The sequence below is a fragment of the Triturus cristatus genome, chromosome 4_2, assembly GCF_964204655.1.
Source record: "Triturus cristatus chromosome 4_2, aTriCri1.1, whole genome shotgun sequence".
Lineage (NCBI taxonomy): Eukaryota > Metazoa > Chordata > Amphibia > Caudata > Salamandridae > Triturus > Triturus cristatus.
In genome coordinates this window covers 517,444,339-517,467,317 of record NC_140586.1, presented here as the reverse complement: position 1 = coordinate 517,467,317, position 22,979 = coordinate 517,444,339, and the positions used below count along the sequence as shown (strand labels likewise).

The following is a 22,979-nucleotide window of genomic DNA, read 5'->3' as shown; positions in this document are numbered from 1 at the left end:
GTATTACAGAAGCAGGTGACCAGCTCCAAGGTAATTGTGTAGAAGATATTCGTTTTGTCTGCTGCTTGTGTCATTCCCGACATACATATAGGAGGTGGGCAGGTGGCATAAGGCATAGCAAACTCATCTCTCCAGCAACCTACAGAACTTTACAGACCGCCTATACAGAAATATTTGACAGAGCCTGGATGTAATCGTTGCAGGGCAGAGAGCAGAGTGGGACTCAATGAGGGCTGAATACAAGCCATGATCGGCCTCTCTCGTTTACAGCGCAGCAGAGCCTACCATGGCAGCTTACAGCAACATTGCAGAAACGTATACAAGCACAGGGGCACTGGCCAAAAGTTGCAGTTGTGAAGTCCAGATTAATTCCAAATATATAGCTTTGATGCCTATAGGAGGAGAGGAGGAGTAATGTAGGAGAGACCCATTTCTTTTCTGTAGCAGCCATGCTGGGGGTGGGGGGCTCCTCACCATGACAAGCAAAGGGACTTCCTTTTATTTCAATGATGCTAATATTGCATCAAACAAATGGGTGTGAATGGAAGATTAGGCACAATGGAGTGCTGAATCACACTGGTTCACACGTTTAAAGAGGCATGGGGGAGACACTGTGTAACAGCAACGTCTCTCACATTGCATCTATGCCCCAATAATTGCCTGTGTGTGTGTTGGGGTGAGGAGGTATCAAATTGTGACTCCAATCCTTCCTCCTCAAGACCCAGGCTCAGACTGTTACTGGCTGCTCATAAGGTAAGGAAGCCTGTTTACAGAAAGCGAGGACTCATGAAAGAATCCAATGAACGCTGGTGGACAAGCTATGCGCCGTGGGAGGGGCAAAAACATGCTGGACAGCTTACAACAAATAAAGCCAGCAAATAGAAAGCCAGAAAATGTGAGGTACAAACCATAACGTCAATGGTAAGCAGTGAGCGGAATGCAGTCCCAGGGAAGCTTTCAGAATGCCCACAAAAAGTATTTTCGCAACCAGAGAGGTTTCGACATAAAAAGGCACACAGCTAAGAAAATGTCTGACATTCCAACCGCAATGAGGAATACAAAAAATACAACAATCAAAGTTTTTACCTTCCCAACGGGCATTTATTTCACAGAGTCTGCATCAGGTAATCATGAGACATTTCAACAACGAAGCAGCAGTCATGGCAAGGAGAAACAAGTGTAATAGCTCTATACAAAGAACTTCTACATTGGGTTAGGTTTGGTTTAAACTGCAAGAATGAGTTCCTTACACACAAAAAACAAACGGATGAGTAAGTATCAAAACAGAGTAAAAAGGGGAAAGGCACTGTGTCGCAGTTTGTAAATTAAAGAAATTAACAAAATGACATTTCTCGCTTATAGAGATTTACGTTCAGACTCTTTCAGTAAAGCTCACAGCAGAATTTGTGATGGTAATAGCAGCAGAATCTTTGCATTCCGCAGAAAAATGACAATATGACAGACTTACAACAGCTTGTTAAAAATGTTGGCTTGGCACAAAAACCAAGCTGCCCGGCCTAAAAGCGCAGACGTCCCTAAAGATAAGAGCCCATTATGTAGTCCAATTATAAACGGCAGTGGTTTCAAGCAGGTTATTTTCAACAGGTTTCTTCCACAGCGCATTGAGGAAGGCCCCCCCATCATCAAGTTACCTCTTTTAAATACCAGATGTAATAGACCGGGTGATTCGAGTAACATCAAGGTCAAAATGCATTAGCACAGTGGCCATGTCACATATTAAAACTTCACTATATCTGCTGCTTGTGTAATATGGACTAAAGCAAATAGAATTTTCTCCAGTCTATACCACACATTTTCACCAGTGCAAAAAATTCATTTAAAAACGGTAGGGATTGCTTAGATACATTTTCAGCCACAAAAGTTAACAAAGCAATTCTGATTCACAAATAATCCTTGCTAAATAGAAAAGATAAAGTAAACTTATTTTGTATTATTTTAATATGACTGATTCAAATATACTTTTTAAAAGAAAAATATTTTATTCGCTTATGAAAACAAACCTAGTGAATCAGTTATTTTTGGACTTAAAACCCCTGGTGCAAATACCATTTGGTCAATTTACGTATTACACAAACAGCATAAAAAGGGCAAAAGATTTACACTGCTTTTTGTGATCCAGTGAAAAGGTACTATGATAGTTGTAAATGTCGGCAAACATTATTGTGAAAGTATAAGTTACTCCTAGTGGAAATCTAAAACATTTATAAAAGACAGCTCCGTCTAAGATTTGCTGAGCCTCGCTTGGCCTTCTTATCTTGGTGTTACAATATTTCCTGACATTGAGCCTATACCCAACTGCTCGCTGTTCTTTCTTTTCTTGCCGTTGCTATCGCAGTTTTATAAGAAAATATGTACATATATACAGTTTCTGTAACTTTTTTCTTTGTTTACATGGCACAAAAATTCCAGGTGAGAATGAGCTCCTCACACAATGATTACACTGCATTTACTGACATTAAGGACATTTGCGTGTGTGCTTTTTTTTCAAATTAAACACCAAGTTGGAAAAAAAAACAATGCACGTGGATGACGCAAGAACAATATGGACCTCATTGCGAGTTAGGAGGAAATCCTATTCAATCGATAACTGCCAAATTGCTATTACAGACTGTCTAAACCAACGTCAACTTTGGGCTTTCCCTCTGAAAGTATTAGGGTAAAATGCCGAGATTGTGTGAAAGAGACCGGTAATTCTGCAAGTGGTATTACCGCATCGGGAGTCCTGCCTCATCCACAAGGAGTGTCTCAATATGTAATTTATGGGCTGCATCAGTTACTTAAGAAATATGGAACACAGAAACACTGCAGAGTGATGAAACCAGGAAATATACAATAAAGATATACCACTCTTGAGAAGATCTTTACCTGTACTTTGCTTGGACGCATAGTCCACATCAAACTTGGATCTAAACAGAAAACTGCAAATACATTTCTGCTTCCTCCATGTTTCCCGAGAAAAAAGTGAATTTGATCAATATAAAAAATGTTCAACACACAGCAATCTTCCAATTTACACTTTGTGAACGGACACGAAAACTATTTCGTTGCTCCAAAAAATCCAAGAATGCACTAGTGGAGTAGTTTCAAGCTGCTTTTTCACTGAAATATTTAAATTCTTTTAGAGGGGGGATAAGAGTTGAAGAGCATAGAAACGCTGCAGAAAAATAAACTGTAGTTCCCTTCCTGCTAATTCGGCATTTGGCCACTCCTGATATGTCCTGTAGGGGGTACTTTTTATTTTTATGGAATTCACAGTTGATTGACTAGGTTTACGCATTGCAGACTTAACTGAGATTTGTTTTTGGAACATTACTAACAGGATAACAGAACGGATGACAGTCATTAGGCAACAACTTCCAATTGATATTGCATTCCGAATTTTCCATAAAATCATCCCGAGTGAGTGTTCTTGATTACCTCAGTGTTTGAGCCACAACCATCAAACCCGAAAGCAGATTTTCAATATTATTAAGTATTTTCAAGCACTCCATGCAGGATTAAAAGTCATTTTAAAAATGTATCACAACATGAAGAAGTTGGACACAATCTTTGGTGAAGCCATCTTAGATGAAGAATCATGCCCAGATTAAGAAAGACGCTAAATGGTTCAAAAAATGGTAAGTCTTGAGCAGTACTAACCCTTCATCCAGATGTCCCAGCTACTAATAATCCAGCCATTAAAGTGACAACTCGGAAATGAGTATCACCTTGCAATAGAGTGTGAAATATGTTATATGCTGACCTTCAAATACATTTGAAAAGGACAATACCCAATTGATGGAAACATAACAATCTCTGCAGATTTTCAACAGCAAAGCTCTGCACTGAAAAGTTTACAGAAACTGCATTTAATTATTACACGAAACAGTGTTTGTTGGTAAATCGGCTCGCATGAGAACTCACAAAACTGGATGCCAGAGCTCCTACTTGTTATCTTGACATTCCACTCAGACAGTAGATCTTTACCTCAAGGGAAAGACATTTATCAAACCTTGAACAAAGGCAGGTAACCAGAGATTCAGACTTTGTAGCTAACGAAAGGGCAAAGAGAATGGCCTTCAAAACAAAGGCAAAATTGGGATTATACTTCTTAATAATTATTTGGAGTCCAAAAATGAAAGAAAAACCAAATGTCATCACACCCACCCGTTCTATAAATAGTGACAGCACACAGTTCCATCCCAAATTTATTTTATTCTCAGCTTGCGCACGCGGCATTTCGGTGAGATATAACTGCATCTTTAATTGCCAAGAAATTCATGAGAGGTTCTACACAATTTTATCTAAGTACTCCACATCTATGGATGTTAAGGCAAACCTACATGCCTGAAAAAACCTATCTTGGCCAAATATGCTCTAACAGAGTTGAGGAAGTAAGCTGGAGCCTGCTGCCTTAGGCTAAAGGCTTACCTGCCGAGCACCAAACAAGAAATGCCTCCCTGCTTGTTCACAAATAAAATTGCAAAGGTGCATATAGTTAAAAGCTACAAATGTCCATAAAATAGTCCAAGAACTCATTGAAGGGTCGTATGGAATTTAGATAAAATAGCACAAGAACTCATTGAAGGGTCATAAGGAGCATTGGGATGTTCACATTCAGAATTAACTCCCAAGATTAAGTAGCATGGATAGTTTGTCTTGTTCAGTCATGCAATGGTTTGGAACTTTTAGCTCCTGCATTATCAGCCGACCACTTACTTACAAATCAGAATTTACAATCATCGAGTCCGAAAGACACCTATAGAATTTAAAGCAAGTTCCAGGCATCGGACCTCTCAATTAACACTTCCTTAGACTCGCACAGGGGACTTAAATCATCAATAGAGTCCATCTGAATCAGAGTTTACTGGAACCATCAGAAACCGGTTTAGGATCCTGCCTGCAATCCAGGCAGCACATCCTCGAAGAAAAGAAAATTATCAGAGGATTCAAAGAAAGGCTCCAAGCGCAGTAGTACAGACGGGGACATTATAAATTGATGCTTCAAGCAAAAACACCAATAGAAATTTAGCTTTTTGATAAATAGGTACCATACCCATTCAAGAGTGTCCATGTCTAAGCTGGCACCGAAAGTGAATGTCTTAGATTATAAAACATTTGTCAAGAGATCTGGAAAGGCAGTATACCCCCCCCAAAAAAGGGTTTTAGTAATGCGGAACCGAATTATAAAATAATAAAATAACGACAAATCATGTAAGCTGTAAGTGCAGAAATAGTCCCTGGGAAAGTTCACATAGCAGGACAATCCTGTTCCTTAAAAGGACAGAAGTGAGCTAAATTTAATAATGTCTAACTTCTCAGGATCAAAAAACTATTTGAATGTGATACATGTCTTAAGCATGAGAAAACTGACTGCACTGAATCAACACGTACCTTTATTAAGAGTCACAACCTCTATATAGATATCAACCAAAAGTCTTTATACCTTCAAAATATACTCAATACTTCATTTGAAAATGTAGTCACAAAATAAGAGTAACTTCAAATGAAAGCTATACCCTTGAGTATTTCTGTACAATGTAAGGGTCAGTAGTGTCAAAAAGTTGATGAAACATACTTCAATGCAGGAAAGCTAACCCAAGAAAATGCAGTTAACTGAGAGTCTACTAAGAGAGCAAGAGGGGTGTACCTTTAACAAATAATCATTGTGAAAAAATGTTGATGCGAAAAATATATGCAATCATCAGACATGCCCGGGACACAAAAGGGGCAACAATTTCCAAAGTAGAAGGCATCAGAAACGGCTATTTATAAGCTAGAACAAGAGGCAGAAAATATGAAGGGCAGCAAAGGACCCTGCTCAATCTCTATATGATCATCTTGACACCAATTGTGAGTGTCAACGATGGGTGCTCCAAGCATTCCCAGTTTCACTCTCTTTGAAAATGCTTTACTGTTAGTCTGACCAAAGAAAAAAAACATCCAGTCAGTATCATATAGGATGTAAAAGGGACCCCGTTATCCTAGTAAAATAGATGGATTGGAGCTGTAGAGGTGGACTCTTGCATGCACACATCAAGAATTTGTCCCACTAAGAATTTCACTTTAAGCAAGATCCTAGGTTGCCTGCAAAATGAAAACCACAAATGAGAAACATTTTCTTCATACTTCTCTGTAGCATTACTCAGACCTCGACTTTCATCCGATTGTAATAACTACTAATCAGCCTCTCGAGACTCTGTAGCAAGATAGTTCAGGAAAAACCACCTGGTGGGATTCTCAACCTGATGGGAAGCTGGATGATCGGATGTCTGAAAGCAGGGCTCAATACTGAGAAGCTTGAGGGGCTTGTACCATTTCAAACTTTGGGATGTTCGTAAACAGCACAGCAAAGATGCCTCTAGCTAAAGAATTATAGCGGAGGCAAACCTGTATGCTACTCCATAAGCAATGGTGGAAGTAAAATATTCTCATTATTCCCTTTTTACAGAAGAGAAGCAAGCACTTCTATTCCTTAATGGAAACAGTAGTTAACAATGAGTATTGTGACAAAAACGGCCATTAAAGCAGAACTTCTGGAGTTCATGGAGGTGAACTGGGAGATTAGTTCTGCAGGGCACACAAACCACAGAGATCTGCCCTCATCATCTCCTCCGCCTCCTCTCACTCTCTACATGTGCCAGAACTACTAGTCTAAAATGGGGTTTAAGAGGTGTAGTACTAGAGTTTCATTTTCTTCTAACTTGGGATCATCACAGAAATGGAATGGACTTCCAGCTCCCCATTCCTATTTAGTGCCTTTGCGAGCTGGTTGGTTTTATATGGCTGATAAAGATAACTCCCTCTGACACTTTTAGATTAGACCATGGTCCTGCCCCACCCCAAACATTTTGCTCCTGACCAAGAGAGATTAGACAGAGCAAGATGGTCTGTGCTCCAAACCACTTCTGGTCCTTAATTTTCTATATTAACAGTCAAAGTGGGTCTACCTTTTAGGTCTCTTAACTGCTTCCATTTCCAGTTATTAACTCCTATTTCCAAATAGACCATTCCATGATTAGGTGAGAGATGTGTTCTTTCCTGTGCCAAGTAACACTGATGTAAATATTTGCCTCGCGACTGCTCCAGGCTACAAATGTTTAAAATGCAGATATCTGCTATGGAATTTGCAGTAACAGAGGAATACTTGTGACCACCTCAGCTTCTTTGGACTACTAGAGCTGCTACAATAACCAACATACTCTGATTCAGTCTACTACAGTGCGCAATTTCTTCTTTGGAAGAATCTTGTGGCCACAAGGATATACTCTTCCCTGCTGGTCTAAGCCTCTATTTTCACAGATGTGAGACGCAGATATAAATTACCATGAGGATACCTTTGTTTCTCCATCTTCCACTGATGTGAGGCAAGTTTAGATTCAGCAAATCTTGCAGACCATAGCTGCAGAGAAATGTATTTACAGCCATGTCAAGGAGAAGAATCAATACCGCAAAAGAAAAAACAGAAGAGTACAAACTAACCTTTAAGACTTCAAATAGGCAAATATTCAGCAGAGTGGAAGGAACTCATGGACCATAATGCAGCTCTTGGTCACCAATAATCAAAGTTTCCTGCTCAGATACTAAATACAAACAGCAAAAGGGCTGACTTAACAGCCAATGATCCAGGTTGGCACTACAGCACTCAACCCAGACACCTGCAGAACAGTGTGCTGGCCCCTCCGGCCAGGTGAACGCTCTGGCTTGTAAGCTCAATGCAGCTTTATTCACTAGTGTCTGGTTCCCCTTCAGTGAGGCTGAAATACAGACTTCACAACAATGGCCTACAGTGATTGCACCATCAGACAGCATACTTACTAACTTTGACAATTTAGTTACTTGATTAGAAGTGGTGCATCCATTAAGCATCATGTGCCATGCTGTAGCACATGTTTTCATTTCAGTTACGGCTGGGTCATCAAGGACAATGGCTACCTTATTCTTACTCTTGCAATATTCCAGTTTAATTACATTCTCCAAACATCACTTTGTTTGGTTTATGCCCTGCCAATTAAACTTGTGGTTTACAAACCCATTTAGAGGGATGGGAACTAAAGAGTTTCAGATAGCAGAGCCTTGGATGGCCTGGGATGCCTCTGCCGTAGGAAACCCTTGATCCGAAAGTCTATCCTCCAATGGACTGCCAGGACATTGCTAATTACTATAATACAGCCAGGGATGGCAATGCAAAGCATCGCAGTATTGGGTAAGGAAATCAATCAATGACCCTAATGAACAGGGAGAAATTCCCAGTAAGTGGGGGTCGCTTCACTGGGAGTTTGCTTCACAAAAACAAAATTTTACTGAGTGGCGCCAGGAAAACCACATGGTGCCCACTTGGCAAAAAAAACACCCCCCAAAAAAAACAAAGAGAACGGTTGACAATAGGACATCAATATTTACTATTGTTCTTGAGCCACTGAAGTTTGATTTGGGTAAAATGTAGGTTTAGGCACATTTTTCTATGCTTTCACTGACTTTCCATCTGACTGGAGGTTAAGCAAACTTAAGACCACTAAAATCGAAGGCTTTGCGTGCGATTGAAAAATCTCTCTGGCACACCGCCCAGTGCTCCAGGGTCTAGTCATGTGGGATGGAAAAAAAAAGTGTTGGAAGAGTGATTATAGGATAGTGTAAAGACTGAGGACTCCCAATTGCATATGTTAGACCAGCACTACTGGAAGTCATTTTTTCAGCTAATGAAAGTTTGTTTCAGTCCTTGACACAAGGTTGATTGGCTACAGAAATAAAAGTGGATAGCAGATCTATGCAAGTTGGGCTTATGTCAAAGAAACACAAAAAACAAATTGATAACCCCTTTTATAATAAAAACAATTAAATAGCGGCAGAATTCGTACAACATTTGAAAAAGCAATTTCTTCAAAATATACATTTAAAGCTTATTACAGGACACAGGTTTATTACCCTCTTCAAAGTAAGGTCTGTATCAAAGAGTTTCAACCGGATGGCTGGTAAATAAAATGGGAAATAACATGCACTGAAATGCTCAGAGTAAAAGGGGCTTTTACACATCATGTGCTGTTAGGCAACCCTTAACAAGGAATTTCATCTCAATATTAAGCTACCATCTGGAGGTGCGAGTATGAATTTTACAAAGCAACACCTACTATTTAGCTTTGAAAACTCAGAGAATATTACATTTCGAAAGTAGCAAGAGTGGAATAGCTCAGTTTGTAGCATCATCGTGAAACAGAGGAGGAAATTTAATTTAGGAATATATCTTGTTGCTGTCCCCTAAAAAAAACGTACTTGTTTCTAAATCTGTGCTCCGAATAGTTTTGGTTTTATGAGGATTGTCAGTCTCAGAGTATTTGTTCCCTGTAAACTACACTGCTTGTGCCCATCTCACAATGGGACAGAAAATCCCATTTTGGGGAGAACCTCTTGTTTCCACCCGAAACAGGATCAGAAAATATGTTAAAGGCTGTGAGCATGTGCTCCGGTGACTTGCAGTAAGTGAAACTTGATGCAAATTGCAGGGCGAAATAGTGGATATGAATGGTTGCCAAATCGCAAAAGGGAATAACATGCTCTTTAATACGTGTTATTCCCTATTCAGAGTACCAGACATTCAATCTGGAACAATTTTCACCTGCAATTTTAGGGTACATCATAGTAGTGTTTTGGGTAGCTGATGATATGTTGATAATAGGACAGAGGAATCAGTAAGAAAAGCAAATCTGACCATCTGGTCTACTGTGACGAGGCTACGGAATATGATTTTGTCAGCCCTCAGTGCGTCCAGTTGCTCCCCATTTCAAAATGTGAATGTAGATTCACTTTTGAATCAGGATTCAACAGAAAAGATATTGGAGTGCATTAAGAAAACTGGGGCAAATGAACGTCTAACTACAGAATTAGATGAAACCACTTAAAAAATGGGAGGGATTTTTGATATGTTGTAATAACATAACGACATGAACGTTTCACGTTTACTATGTAAACTGTTTAAAGAGGTAAAAACAAGGATAGTTGTGCGTGCTAATTAAGTATTTGACTGAATGCTCATTGTTGCGGGAGAATACGGATGCTCGCCGCGTACATTTAGAGATTAAGAGTCGCAGAATTATGAACTTACTGCCAGAAATGACACCAAATATTACCAAACTGTGAACATTAGGGCTGGGTGACCCATTTTCAAAAGCATTTCTTGACTAAAAAAAACTTACATTTCAAAATTTGACAACTTGAGGATACACCAGGAAACCCTTTCAGTGTTGAGGAGTCCAACTTGCACTAGATAGGTTCCTGCGGCTTTAGAAATATTTAGTAATTACACTTCTTGAAACCTCTCAAGGCATTTGATGTGTCTGCAAACCTTCCAAGCTTTACATGTGTAGTGTGTATTGGATCCATTTATGACAGCTACATGGACGCAGCAACATGAGGACAGGACATGTGGTTTTGAATAGATCAAATTGTTCAGCATAAAATGGATTAGACCACAATAAATCTCTGTACCAACCACTGTCAGAAAAAAGACTTAATCATCTAAAATGGGACACCTTGGACCCCAAGATGTTTACTTGAGTGTGAACGTCCCTCATGCCATACAGGTGCTGCACAATGACAACTGTCCCAAATGTGTTTTATCCTAATAAATGTACAATATTAATTCATTTGGAACCATTTTACTGCAAAAGTGACACAGGAAAGGATTAGATACATTCTTTGAGATGTGATTCTGCAATAACCTGATTTGGCGCAGAAAATGAACAGTTAATCATTGAAATGTCGTTCAGGGACAGCATCTTTAAACTTAATTGAAAAAGAAAAAATGCTGTATTTTTCCCCCCACGTAACCAAAACCTGTGAAAACTATTGCAGCTTGATATTTTCTTACCTTTTGGTCCAAGTACACGAGTGACGCTTTATTTACAGCATTTTGAAAATGTAATTTAAGATACATCGCAAAGCACCTTGTTATAAACAACACACATTTCAAATATAGGAAACCCTTAGCCAGACCTCAGATCCTCATTTAAAATATGAAACATGTGTCAACCAGTAGAATATACATTTATTAGAAACAATTCTTAGGCAGACTGAAGCTCTGTGGCATTTTTTTTGGTGTGTGCTTGCAGCCGTTACCTATACTGCAGCAGAAACAAACACGATTTTTAGACTTATCTAGACTCTATTAAATGGGGTGGACAAGGGAAACGATATTGGGGCCGGGGAGGGTCGCTTCAGTTGCAAATCGTGTTGCCCTATTTCTCTATTTGCGCCTTGAACATCAGTGCCACGAATTATTTCTAATAACACATCCCCCATGTAAATATGGGGAAGTCCCACAGCTGCAACCATAGATTGGTTCAGTAACATGATTTAACGTTCCAACTTTTTTCACGTGATGTCATTTCACAGAAAATAAAAAAAGCACCGATGTTGACTATTTCATAACACTATAAATAATCGTAATTGTATACAGCCGAAATCTATGAATAAGATCAAAAAAATGGGTTCGTCTTCACGTACATCTGCAGGAAAATCAGCTGCTGGGAGAACCACAGCGGCACCAGAACAGTTTGTTGACATCTGTTGACTGCAGAATTTACAGTAGAGCTGTTGTGTGCTGCAGCTTTGTAACTGAAATGTAGACTTCTTCAGGTGATGGACATTAATTGTGACCAGAGGGATTTGTTAGGAGAACTTGATCGACAGCATCTGTTAGATCCCTCTCCCTTGGCGTACCGCACATCTTACCACAGTGCAATAGCAAACCACCTCAAACATAAACCAGCATTCGAGTTATTGTTGAGTGAAAAAATAATAAAACCACGTGACCAAAGTTTAGTTCATTAGCCTAACAGAGTTCCTTGCTCCTTGGGTTATTTAGGGTAAATCTTTTCATAGAAAAAGTTCTGTGCCAAAATGTAAAGTTCGCCATCTTTCTCCCGGACCGCATGTGCCCGGATGAACTGGAACTGCTCCAATGCAAACTCGTAGAACTCGTTCTCCATTTTCCAGATGTCGGACTGCTGCAGTTTGGCTGTGGTTTCTTTTGTCGGGAGCTTTTTTTCTGTAGTTTTTCTTAGATGAGATTTCTTTCCTAAAAGGTAAAAGGCATAGGTTTGTTTTGATCGAAGATTAACCTCTCACACAGGTAATCCATTTATAGTACATTTCATACAGAAGTAGTAACTTTAGGCGAGACAGCAAACTAAATAAACGAATATAAAAAGATAATGCAAAATGTATGTACATTTGTGTTATTAGTGGGATAACCAGACAGATGGAGTAAAATAGAATTGTAGCTTCCTCACAGGGGTACTTAACAACCCTCTCAGACAGCTGGGGCCCTAGCGACAGACCAGGTCAAATACTTTAGCTAAAATTTGTATCTCCATTTTAGTTGGAAGTCACACAAAGATCAACTAGGACCGAAATAAATAAATGTACTGTTGCAATCTAACACCAGCAATCAAAGGACCTGTCAAGGCCTGGATGGTCTATATGACCTAGGGTAGTGAAAGCAAACCAGCCTGCAGAAACGATTAACAGCAGAGATCCAACTGGATCTTTGAAACAGGTCTTAGCACTGCGCCACTTTCAGTTTTTTGATCAAGCGGTGCTGTTTGGACCAGGGCAAGGACCAAGGACTTGAATAAAAACACAACACTTCTTAAATGTCTTTGTTCTTTCCAGATCACTGACTTTCTCATTTTATAGGCCATTATACCGTTTGAAAAGGAATCCTACTCCATGCTCCACAGATCCTATCCACGGCAGTCATATTTACACACATTAGTATATTTGACCATCATTGTGCCTCCTTTCAGTATCTTTATGGAATCACTTTTGTTATCCTGGACTTCCATCAAGATAATTCTTTGGAAAGTTTTTCCTACTTGCCTTCTGCTCCGCATTTTACAGCATCATTTTTAACCTTCACTTCTGGCAAATATGTCCATTGTCTATTTCGCTTTAACATTCAGGTCATGTAATCTTTCTAGACTATGCTGTCTTTAGAGTTGAAGTTCTGGTCTACTCTCCTTCGACTTTAGCAGTTGCTTTGTACTGTTAGGGTTGTTCACTTTCCATTATCTGTCGTCTTCCATTCTTTACTTATTCATTGACCAACTTAGACCTTCTCCATCTCCTATCCTCAGCCAACGTATTTTAGTTAATAGTTACAATTATGTTGCTTCTGTTTCCTCTTCTCAGACTATTTCAGAAACTACCAATGCTTTACGCCTGTCCCTGCTCTTTCGCAAAGCCCACTCATCCCACTCTTCAATGGTGTTCTGGCTTACTGCTTCATGCATACAACCGTGCACAGGGCTAAGAGGAAGTAAGGCAGGCTTCTTCCCACCCATTTTATGCATACAATGTCTGTCTTGCCTTCGCTCGCTCTTGATCTCCCGTATCCACTCACAGACTTGTTCTGAACTTAACATGCTTACAACAAATCCATAATTATAGTGTGTCCCTCCAAAAAATATAGGTAAGATACTCTGGTAAACTACCGCACATACATGTTCCTGTGAGAAAGAACAACATTAAAGGGAAACAAAAAAAAACCAAAAAAAAAAAAAAAAAAAAAAAAAAAATTTCCAGAAGAAGAATCTCAATTTCGTTTCCAAAGACGTATCCTGTCTCTCAATCCTCAGCTGAGAGCGGTCATCCTTAATTAACTCCTTTAGGTGCACAAAAGGATATGTATACAGTGTGCTAATTGTTAATCATGCTGCTTGTCTGAAAAGGTGATGTTTACTTTTAACCCAAATCTCTTGGAAAAAGCCATAGAACATGAAGGTCAATAACCAGGAGTCCCAAGAGGTGAGGTATCTCAGTAATATACTCCTGTGATGCATCCCCTCAAACATCATCTTGTGGTAGCGATCAGACTAGCGAGACATACTCCTGCATTAGAGGCCCAAAGAGAAATCGATATTTCCAAATCTTTTCAGCACGGTCTTCTATCAATTAATCTGGAGTTTGGAGATCCGCAAACCACGGATAGATTTTGTAAAGTATGCCAACTCATAAAACATATATTATTTCTACAATTGACTTCAATCCTGGGGCCCACTCCAGTCAGCAAAGGTGGATAGCACCACCCTGGTAATTCTGCGAGACTTTTCTAACATACACTGATAGTAGCGGAGTGCTGATGGACATGTAATTGCCAGACAAAAGAGATTAATGACATCACCACTGTAGACACTTCGTTCCAGAATTTATTTTTGCTAGCGTAGGAAACACAATCAAGGACTGTGCACGGTTTTGTCACCAAATTTCTCTGCGCACATTTGTGCAATGTGATGTAAACGTGAGACCGAGGCAATAGAAAGTGGTGGATGCACCTGAAACAACACATACTTTACCTAGATGGAGAAGGCAAATAAAGCGAGCACATTGGTCTATATCACTGAAAACTTGGAACAAGGCTTCCAGCTTGAGTGTGCAAACAACTGCTTCTAACCACCTAAGGATATGGCAAGTACTGCCTAATGTTGTTTAACAATCTGGAAGCTTAGAATCCGATTTATTTTTGCAATTACAAAAAGCATTCTTTTTTGGTCAAAATTATTGATAGATGAACGTATACAAAAAAGTGATGGAAGGAATGCATGAATTAATCTCGCCCACCGGTAATTGCTCGGGCCGCATCCCAGTCCATCGTTATGTTGCACACATCACCTTAGTTTAGACCCAGTCATATGCAAATCAGTCTTGAAATTGCCCCAGAGGGAACAGTCCAGACCGAACTGCCTGGCCAGGTCCTCGCTGACTGGAATACAAGCAACCCAGGACCGGTTTCGCCACAGTCAGGGCTCATAAGCCAGGTATTGCTTGATTCCAGAGCAAAATAACGATGGACTGTGATATGGCTGCAACCAGAGTTACATAAAAAGAAAAAAGGCTGTCAAAACGTGAATAGGATGAAATCTGCACAATGAAACTGGGCTACAAAATGCACAATATCACACTCCAGGTGAACTAGAAAAGCAGGCAGATTCCTAGCCCAACCAGAAACAAGTCCTTAAATGAACCAGTAATTTCAATCAATCATTGTCATTTGTATAGCGCACTACTCACTCGTAGGGTCTCAAGGCGCTGGGGGGGGGGGGGGCGTTACTGCTCGAACAGCCAGGTCTTGAGTTGCTTCCTGAAGGCGAGGTGGTCCTGGGTAGTCCGGAGGTGGATGGGGAGGGAGTTCCATGTCTTGGCTGCCAGGTGGGAGAAGGATCTTCCTCCGGCGGTGGCTCTGCGGATGCGTGGAACGGCGGCGAGAGAGAGTTTGGCGGAGCGGAGTTGGCGGGTGGGTGTGTGGAAGGTCAGGCGGGTGTTGAGGAGCTCGGGTCCCAGGTCGTGGAGGGCCTTGTGTGCGTGGGTGAGGAGTCTGAACGTGATCCTCTTGATGACGGGGAGCCAGTGCAGGTCACTCAGGTGTCCGGAGATGTGGTTGTGGCGGGGGATGTCCAGGACGAGTCGTGCTGAGGCGTTCTGGATTCGTTGGAGTTTCCTCTGGAGTTTGGCGGTGGTACCGGCGTAGAGGGTGTTCCCGTAGTCCAGCCGGCTGGTGACGAGTGCCTGGGTGACCGTCTTCCTGGTCTCTGTGGGGATCCATCGAAAGATCTTTCGAAGCATGCGCAGGGTGTTGAAACATGAAGACGAGACGGCGTTGACTTGTCTGGTCATCGAGAGGGAGGAGTCCAGGATGAAGCCTAGGTTGCGTGCGTGGTCCGTTGGCATGGGGGTGGTGCCCAGGGCAGGGGGCCACCAGGAGTCGTCCGGGGCCACCAGGAGTCGTCCCAGGCGGAGGGTGATGATCCCAGGATGAGGACCTCCGTTTTGCCTGAGTTCAGTTTCAGGCGGCTGTTCTTCATCCATTCGGCGACGTCTTTCATCCCTTCGTGTAGGCTGGCTCTGGCGGTGTCCGGGTCGTTGGTGAGGGAGAGGATCAGCTGGGTGTCGTCGGCGTATGTGATGATCTTGAGGTTGTGTTGGCGTGCGATGGCTGCGAGGGGGCGCATGTAGACGTTGAAGAGGGTGGGGCTGAGCGATGATCCCTGTGGAACGCTGCAGATGACTTCGGTGGCCGCTGACCGGAACAGGGGGAGGCGGACTCTTTGGGTTCTTCCGGCGAGGAACGAGATGATCCACTTCAGGGCCTTGTCCTGGATTCCGGTGCTGTCCAGGCGTTGCACTAGGGTGCGGTGGCAGACAGTGTCGAACGCTGCGGAGAGGTCCAGGAGGATGAGGGCCGCTGTTTCCCCGTTGTCCAGAAGGGATCTGATGTAGTCTGTGGCGGCGATGAGGGCCATGGTTTGTGAACTGTTCTTGAATTACTGCCTGCAGTACACCTTTGTTTTCCCTATTGTAGGTGACTGAGGATATAGTAAAAATTGAGGGTTTGTTTATAGTATGCCGATGCAAAACGGAGCGCAAACAAATGCCCAGTCTTAGGTGCACCTGCCTTCTGTCCATTCTACCCGAAAGATCACTCAGTTCTCCTTAAATTGTTTGCTTCTGATCCTGCCAGGGTGAAGTGCATTGTTTCTCGGGGTTTCTCTTTGAGCCATAACCTATTTAAACTCTAAATGTCACCTCTTGCAGACATTATCGGATTATAAAGCTTTGAGATCGTCTCCTAAGCAGACCATATGTAGCTCATAATTTCCACTTCAGAAAATGTAATTGATAGACGTAAACACTTTTCATCCTGTATAAGGCATAATGCAGAGTGCATACTGCCTAAATAACATGGATTAAATGGAGGTAATTTAATTTGGCAATAACATCTCCTGTTGGGCACAAAGCTGGTGGTCCAAGAAGCTGGGAGACATCCCACAGCCCACCAAACAGGCCACAAATCTTGCCTTCATCCTGGACACCAATCTGTTAACCAAATCACAACTGTGGCGACCTTCTGTTTCAGCATTCTCAAAATTTTCGTAAAGTATTTCCTTGGTTGTCCCATAAATTAGTGACTCAAGCCTTCGTAGCCAGATGTCTGGATTACATCAATGACGGCTATGTAGGCATTACTGCTCAACCTCATCAGGGCACTTCAAAGTACTCTCCTTCGTAGATCCTTACAGTTAGGGGCGTGTCTTTGGGGGTAGGGGGATGGCTGTTGGGGATGTGACACCCCCCAAATACATGCATTCTTGGCTTGATAGTTGGGTCTGGGGTCCAATAGTTGGGTCTGCTATGTCTGTGTTGGGTTTTCTCTTGTGCAACAAGAAAATAGAAAAGAGTGACCTTTGATGTAAAACAGGAGAGAGTGAGAGAATGACTTGTATACATCTGGGGGTTGAATTACAAAATGTGAAATCGGATAACCATTAGTGAATACCAGCTGCCCTGCTTGTTCACATTGTGTGATTTAAGGCAAGCATTTTACTTCACAGAGGCTCATTTTTCTTTATTATAATGCATGGGAGCACTTTTAAATATTGGAGTTCAGGATGTGCATTGTGCAAGCACCTCTTATGTTGTTTTGTTGGACAATAATGTTGCTTTATCTATAATGGAAATCTAGGACACGTTTAGGATTTGCATGATTACTGACTTGCCTCTTAGTTCCCTAATGGCACTGTCGTTGAGGGAAATCCATTAATGTTTTCTGCCTATGCAGAGATATAATCTGATGTACTAAAGTGAAACACTTTCCACGCTAAAAAAAATTAACTTTTGGGAATTTTGAAGAGACTATCTTATCTTTACATTATTTTGTTGCACGATATACATGAGGAATGTTTTCGTGGCTTGGCTCGTGCACTGACTCTTACAGCCAAACTAGAACCTTGCTCACCCTGTTAATTTGCTGGTACGCCCACTTCCATTTGCAACTTATACTGAGTTCATAGGGTCGACAGTCATTTGATATAATGATTTTTAAAAAGCAAGGACTGAAAACATGAAACGCTGCTTACATGCACCATTTGACAACTCTACCATCAAGGCTTCTCGTAGCAGAAATCAAGAAGAGTGTGTGCAGTAAAAATACATTTTTAAAAAGTAATCCCAGGGCAGAGACTTCAGGCCGTTGTGGTATATGTGACTGTAGTCATGAGTTCCAAGGGAGAACCGCCAGGCCCAGGTAGGATGGGCAGGGACATGGCTTCAGAGAAGGGTTTTTAGCTGAGACACCCCCAAAGGCATTCTTGGATTAGTATTTGGGACCAAAGTTGTGTTTGCTAAGTCTGTATCGGTTTTTCACGTCATTCTTATTTAGCTACTTTTTGAGGTTCACAAACATTGCCAGTAGTAGGCTTAGAAAGCTGCTCCTGCCTCAAGTTTTCAGGCATATTACTGGCAATCAAACACCCAAAAGGTGATGGAATGAATGCTTGCAAATTGTTTAACCAGCGGCAATTGCTCAGGGTAGAATTTCAACCCATTATTTTTTGCCCACCGTGCCACTTTAGACCGAGGCATGCATAATGCAATTCAGTACTAACCCTGTTCCTCATGTCCACCCCAACCTTAGTCATCTCACCCCTTCAGCCCAGTTTTTTTTAGTCTGGAGATTTGAGATCCACACCCCCCCAAATCTGACTAGGATATGCCCCCAACTTACACTGGCTGCCAATCCAGAAAAGAGTACTAAGCAAACTCCTATGTTATAACCACATAGCACTTCAGGAGGGCCTCTGTAATTAAGCAACAATCTTTTTTCATCAGCCTTCTCAACTCTTCCTCTCAGAAACTGGCTTTGTTTTTTTGTTGTTTTTTAAACGGTATTTGTGGAGCGCATGGCTACTTGGGGGGAGTGTCCCAGAGCTAAAAAGTTGTCTACATAGCAAAACTGGACGTATTACTTAATTTGCTAAATAGCCAAGTTTTTAATTTCTTCCTGAAAATTGAGAGTTCCAAGGTGAGCCGAAGTGCCAGCAGAAGTTGATTCCAGGCTTTAGCACCAAGAAAACATTAAGATCTTTCACAGATTCTGACCCAGTGGATTTTAGGGACAGTGGCTAGGTGACCAGAGGATGACCGTAATGTCCTAGGAGGGGCACAGGTAGAAAGCCTCCTCTTAAGATACACGTCGCCATTTCCATGCAGAGCTTTAAGCACTAGGACCAGTGGTTTGAATTGGATCCTCTTTCTTAGCCAGTGAAGAGCGTGTAGGTGCGGGTTTTAAGGGGGGGGGGGGGGGGGGGAGATTGAGAACGAGTCTGGCTGACGCATTTTGAACCACGATCTCCAGACTTCTGAAAGTGAAGCACTGAAGGAGACAATCTCCAATTTGTCTGGGTTCTCTCTATACGACTCTAAAAGATGTGGTTGGTCTGTCTCCCTCTAGCAGCACATAACTGGAACAAACTTCCACTCATTATGCAAGACTAGCTCTCTTCGCCTAATCTGGACAAATCTGAAGATCTGGTTATTCTAGATCAGTTTCAGATCTAAAGGGCTTCCAGGCCAAAGAGCATTCCCTTTCTGCGCTAGAGTGAGCATGCAGGTTACAAAGTTTATTAACATAACTTAATTAAACATATTTATAATCTTGTTTTACATTCTTTTTAGCGTACAGTAACCTCAGTCTCAGACACTGCTTTGGGCCTGAGTTGACCATTTACATTTGAGCTTGTGGCATTGTGCATTATGCTGTTGAGATAAAAGCATTTATGGGACTAAAGAGACACTGTACTGCACCAGACATTGTGCCGAAGCCACAAATCACAAAATAAACTCAAGTACAGATGTTATCGAGACTTATCAGCACTACTCATTCCTCCTCACATAAAGCACCAAGAACAAATTTCACAGGGCTCAGAGAGCAGCTACAACCCAAGGTAAAGAAACAAGAAGAGAAGCAAAAAAGGGTGTTTTGCAGTAATGCTCTGTGGCCATGGATCAGGTCCCTCATACTGGTTTACATTTTTACGGAACCAGCCCTACATGTGTCTTGTGCTCTTAAAGGAAGGGGTGCAAGTGACGTCACTCAGTAGCACACAGGACAGAAAAGGATGGACAAAAGAGGCAAGGATTGCTCAATGAGACATTTGATAATAATTAATGCATCTCGAATTCAATGGACGTAAATGAAAATGAATCTTACCAGAGCGGTAGAGTTCAGTAGCACCCCTAAAGAAACGGGGCAAAGCGGCTTCTAAAAGCATGACAAAGTCTTCCAGCTCTTCCGTGACGCCGACAAGAAAGTATTCATTTACTAAGTTGTATTTGGCTTGTTCCAGCGCCCATCTGCTGCCCACATTCCTGAAAAAAAGGACAGAGCCACAGAGATTGAGTACATTTACATTGCACCCAGGTACAGTCTTAAAAAAACATCACTGTGCGAGGGAGAAAGTTTCCGAGCTTCACCAAAATGTGTTCTTCTCAAAAAGCACCTGCGATGGATTCTGGATAAACACCAAAGCTTGCCGTCACAATTCTTTCCGTGAGGTTTACCTTTTCAAGATGGCAAGAAACATTTATCAATCTAGAGCAGTGGTTCTTAGCATGTGGTGCAGGGACCCCTGGAGTCCTCAAAGCCTACTTGGGGGTGTAAAGCTGCTTAGAAAATTAAATAATTTTGACAGATTCATAAAAAAGAAGGAAACTCTACAACTTAAAATTTTAAAACACTCTACAAATGTGAAAGAATATGAAATTGGAGGCAAAAAAATTAAATGAGTATCCTCAGATTGATCAGCAGGAGCAGGGCAAGCGTGATCCAACAGAATTTAGCATGGACTTGGAGTGGCCTCAATTGAATTTAGAAACGCTTCAACCTTCCAATCAAAATTAAGGTTTAAATTTTTTTTAGATTTGTTTGCAAATTGAATAAAATGTGCTACCGTGTATGTATTTATATAATTTCTGTGTTTGTTTGACATATGCTTGTTTCTGTGTTCTTAGAGTACTGTTTTGCAGTTCAAATCATTGAAAACGTTTAGGTTGGGGACCCGCTTCCAAGCCTGGCTCATTGTCGGCCCTGGAATTTCAATAATGATTCAGTGGGGGTTCCCAGGTTCCAGTGGGGCCCACGGAAGTGAAAAGGTTAAGAACCACTGATCTAGAGATATTTCAGCTTCCTTCATTAGGAGTGCCCCGTACAATTCAGATATTTACCCTAACTCCTGTTATTGCATACATGGGATGATTTTATCGCATCTAGGAACACCAGCCGAAGTTTAGTTGGGTAAATGTGCCTGGAAAATACTGGTACATATGGATTTGGTGCAGTAATCAAGAAAATCTGCATGGTTTGCCACATTTTGTAGCCAAAACTTGTTTATAGGCGGAAATTAACACTGAAAATAAAATTTCAACACCTCGGTGCCAGATCTCATGAGGACCTCAGACTAGTTGCCTAAACTTCAAAGAGATGCTATTTTGTATACATTATGGAACATGTGGCATTCAGAGAAGAGGGTACTCCATTGCTCTCCTCCTGGACATTACTGCAGCTTGTCTCTACCTCAGGCTAGGTATCGGATGGAAGCAGAACAGATTCGCGGAGCAGGCATTTGTTATGAAGTAAGGTGAGTAAGGACCTGCAGGGGTCCATCATGAGGAACATTTTTCTTACGTGTTATTCTTTTTTAATTTTTTTTTTTTATTAACTTGCTAAAATACATTTCCCAACACAAACTCACTGGGAAGAAGGCGACGCACAGTCAGGAAGAGGAAATAAGCATGTGAACTCTGCAGGATTGCTTCACCAAAGGAAGCATCACTCCCAGAAGAAAAGGGACCAATTTCTCCAAATGACTTGAAACCGGCCAAATGGCTGCCTTGCTGATTTGCAAGCTGAGCACCTGCCTCAGAGGGGACACTGATGCAGGTTTGGCTTTGGTGAATGGATTTAAAGACTGTCAAGCGCAGTTATGGGTCTGATTTTAGAAGACAATCATCTATTGGAACAGGGTAGATTAATTTTTGCCAGTGGGAATACTACTTCGGGTTCCCACAATGCCAGCAATTATAAGTTTATTTGAAGTTTGCCAGATAGGGTCACCACCAATCAATATTCATGACAGACAGCTCAGTTTATGTCTATTTTGTCCATGTGCTGCAAGTTACAGATGCCATTTGCCGATACTTTGAGCTGAGGGAGGGTTCACATGGAGAGCACAGTTGTGACTGAGCAGGTGCGGGAAAATCTTCGCTCTGTCACTACTTCCAGTCAGCCACATAGTTACCCACTGGCTGTCAGCATGACAGTGGAGTGGGGTAGGGTGGGATAACTTTCTGAATTGTCCAGCTTTCTTTTTACGGCTAGGAACCCTCTGCGACATAAAGGAACTTCTGCGACAAGCCTGCCCCTAAGTGATGGGACAGAGAGATTGGCAACAATAAATAAAGGGCACAGAGGGGCAGAGGAGTGTAACTTGTCTGCTCTCACCCCATCTACACTCACAGTGGTGGACACTCCCTGATGGGATGAGGAGGACAGAATGTAGCAGCCTTCGTTAGAGTTTGGGCTTTGGGGGCTGCTATACATGCGTCTGGCCTCATCTATCCTCTCCTTTGGTGTAATCTCAGAGTTAATAGACTCTTCTCACCGGTCCTATCCTGAAAAAGGCTCCCCCATTCCTCCGGTGATATCCTCACTAACTTGGTGGTCACCACGGATTAGCTCTCCTACAGTTGGCCTGTTCACTAATCATTCTTGGAGAATCTGCCTCATAGGCAGTTTTCATCTCTCACTCACAGATCTTCCTTTCTGTTCACCAGGGTCATTTCCTACCATTCAAACTCTTCTTTCCACCCTGGTAGCCTTTCACAATCCAAGCTTACTCTCACCTATGGCCTTCACATTACTGTATTAACCATTTTCTCTCCCAGGCGATCTCTCACTCCCCCATAAAGTCTTCAAATTGTGGTCTTTCTTCAATAACTTTCCCCCCCCCCCCTTAAGGTTTTGCCATCTCCTCTTCTCTGGTGGCATCTATTCGTTCTTGCTACTACTCCTGGCATCTCTTCCTATCCCTGGTAGCCTTCAAGAGACCTAGCATTCAGTCGGACACAGAGCAGGGCCTGATATGCACTCA

The 22,979-nt window shown here is 41.8% G+C and overlaps 1 protein-coding gene across 1 annotated transcript in view; it reads right to left on the bottom strand.

The window, feature by feature from the left end:
* Window positions 1-8,803: 8,803 nt before the first annotated feature.
* The window catches only part of HS2ST1 (heparan sulfate 2-O-sulfotransferase 1), a 337,601-nt gene continuing 323,425 nt past the window's right edge, over window positions 8,804-22,979 (bottom strand). The window contains exons 6-7 of the mRNA XM_085602124.1: window positions 20,042-20,199; window positions 8,804-12,073 (exon numbers count right to left, since the gene is read on the bottom strand). Of these exons, the coding sequence (XP_085458250.1) occupies window positions 11,853-12,073; window positions 20,042-20,199 (379 nt within the window). The 3' untranslated portion in view covers window positions 8,804-11,852. The remainder of the gene's footprint in view (window positions 12,074-20,041; window positions 20,200-22,979) is intronic.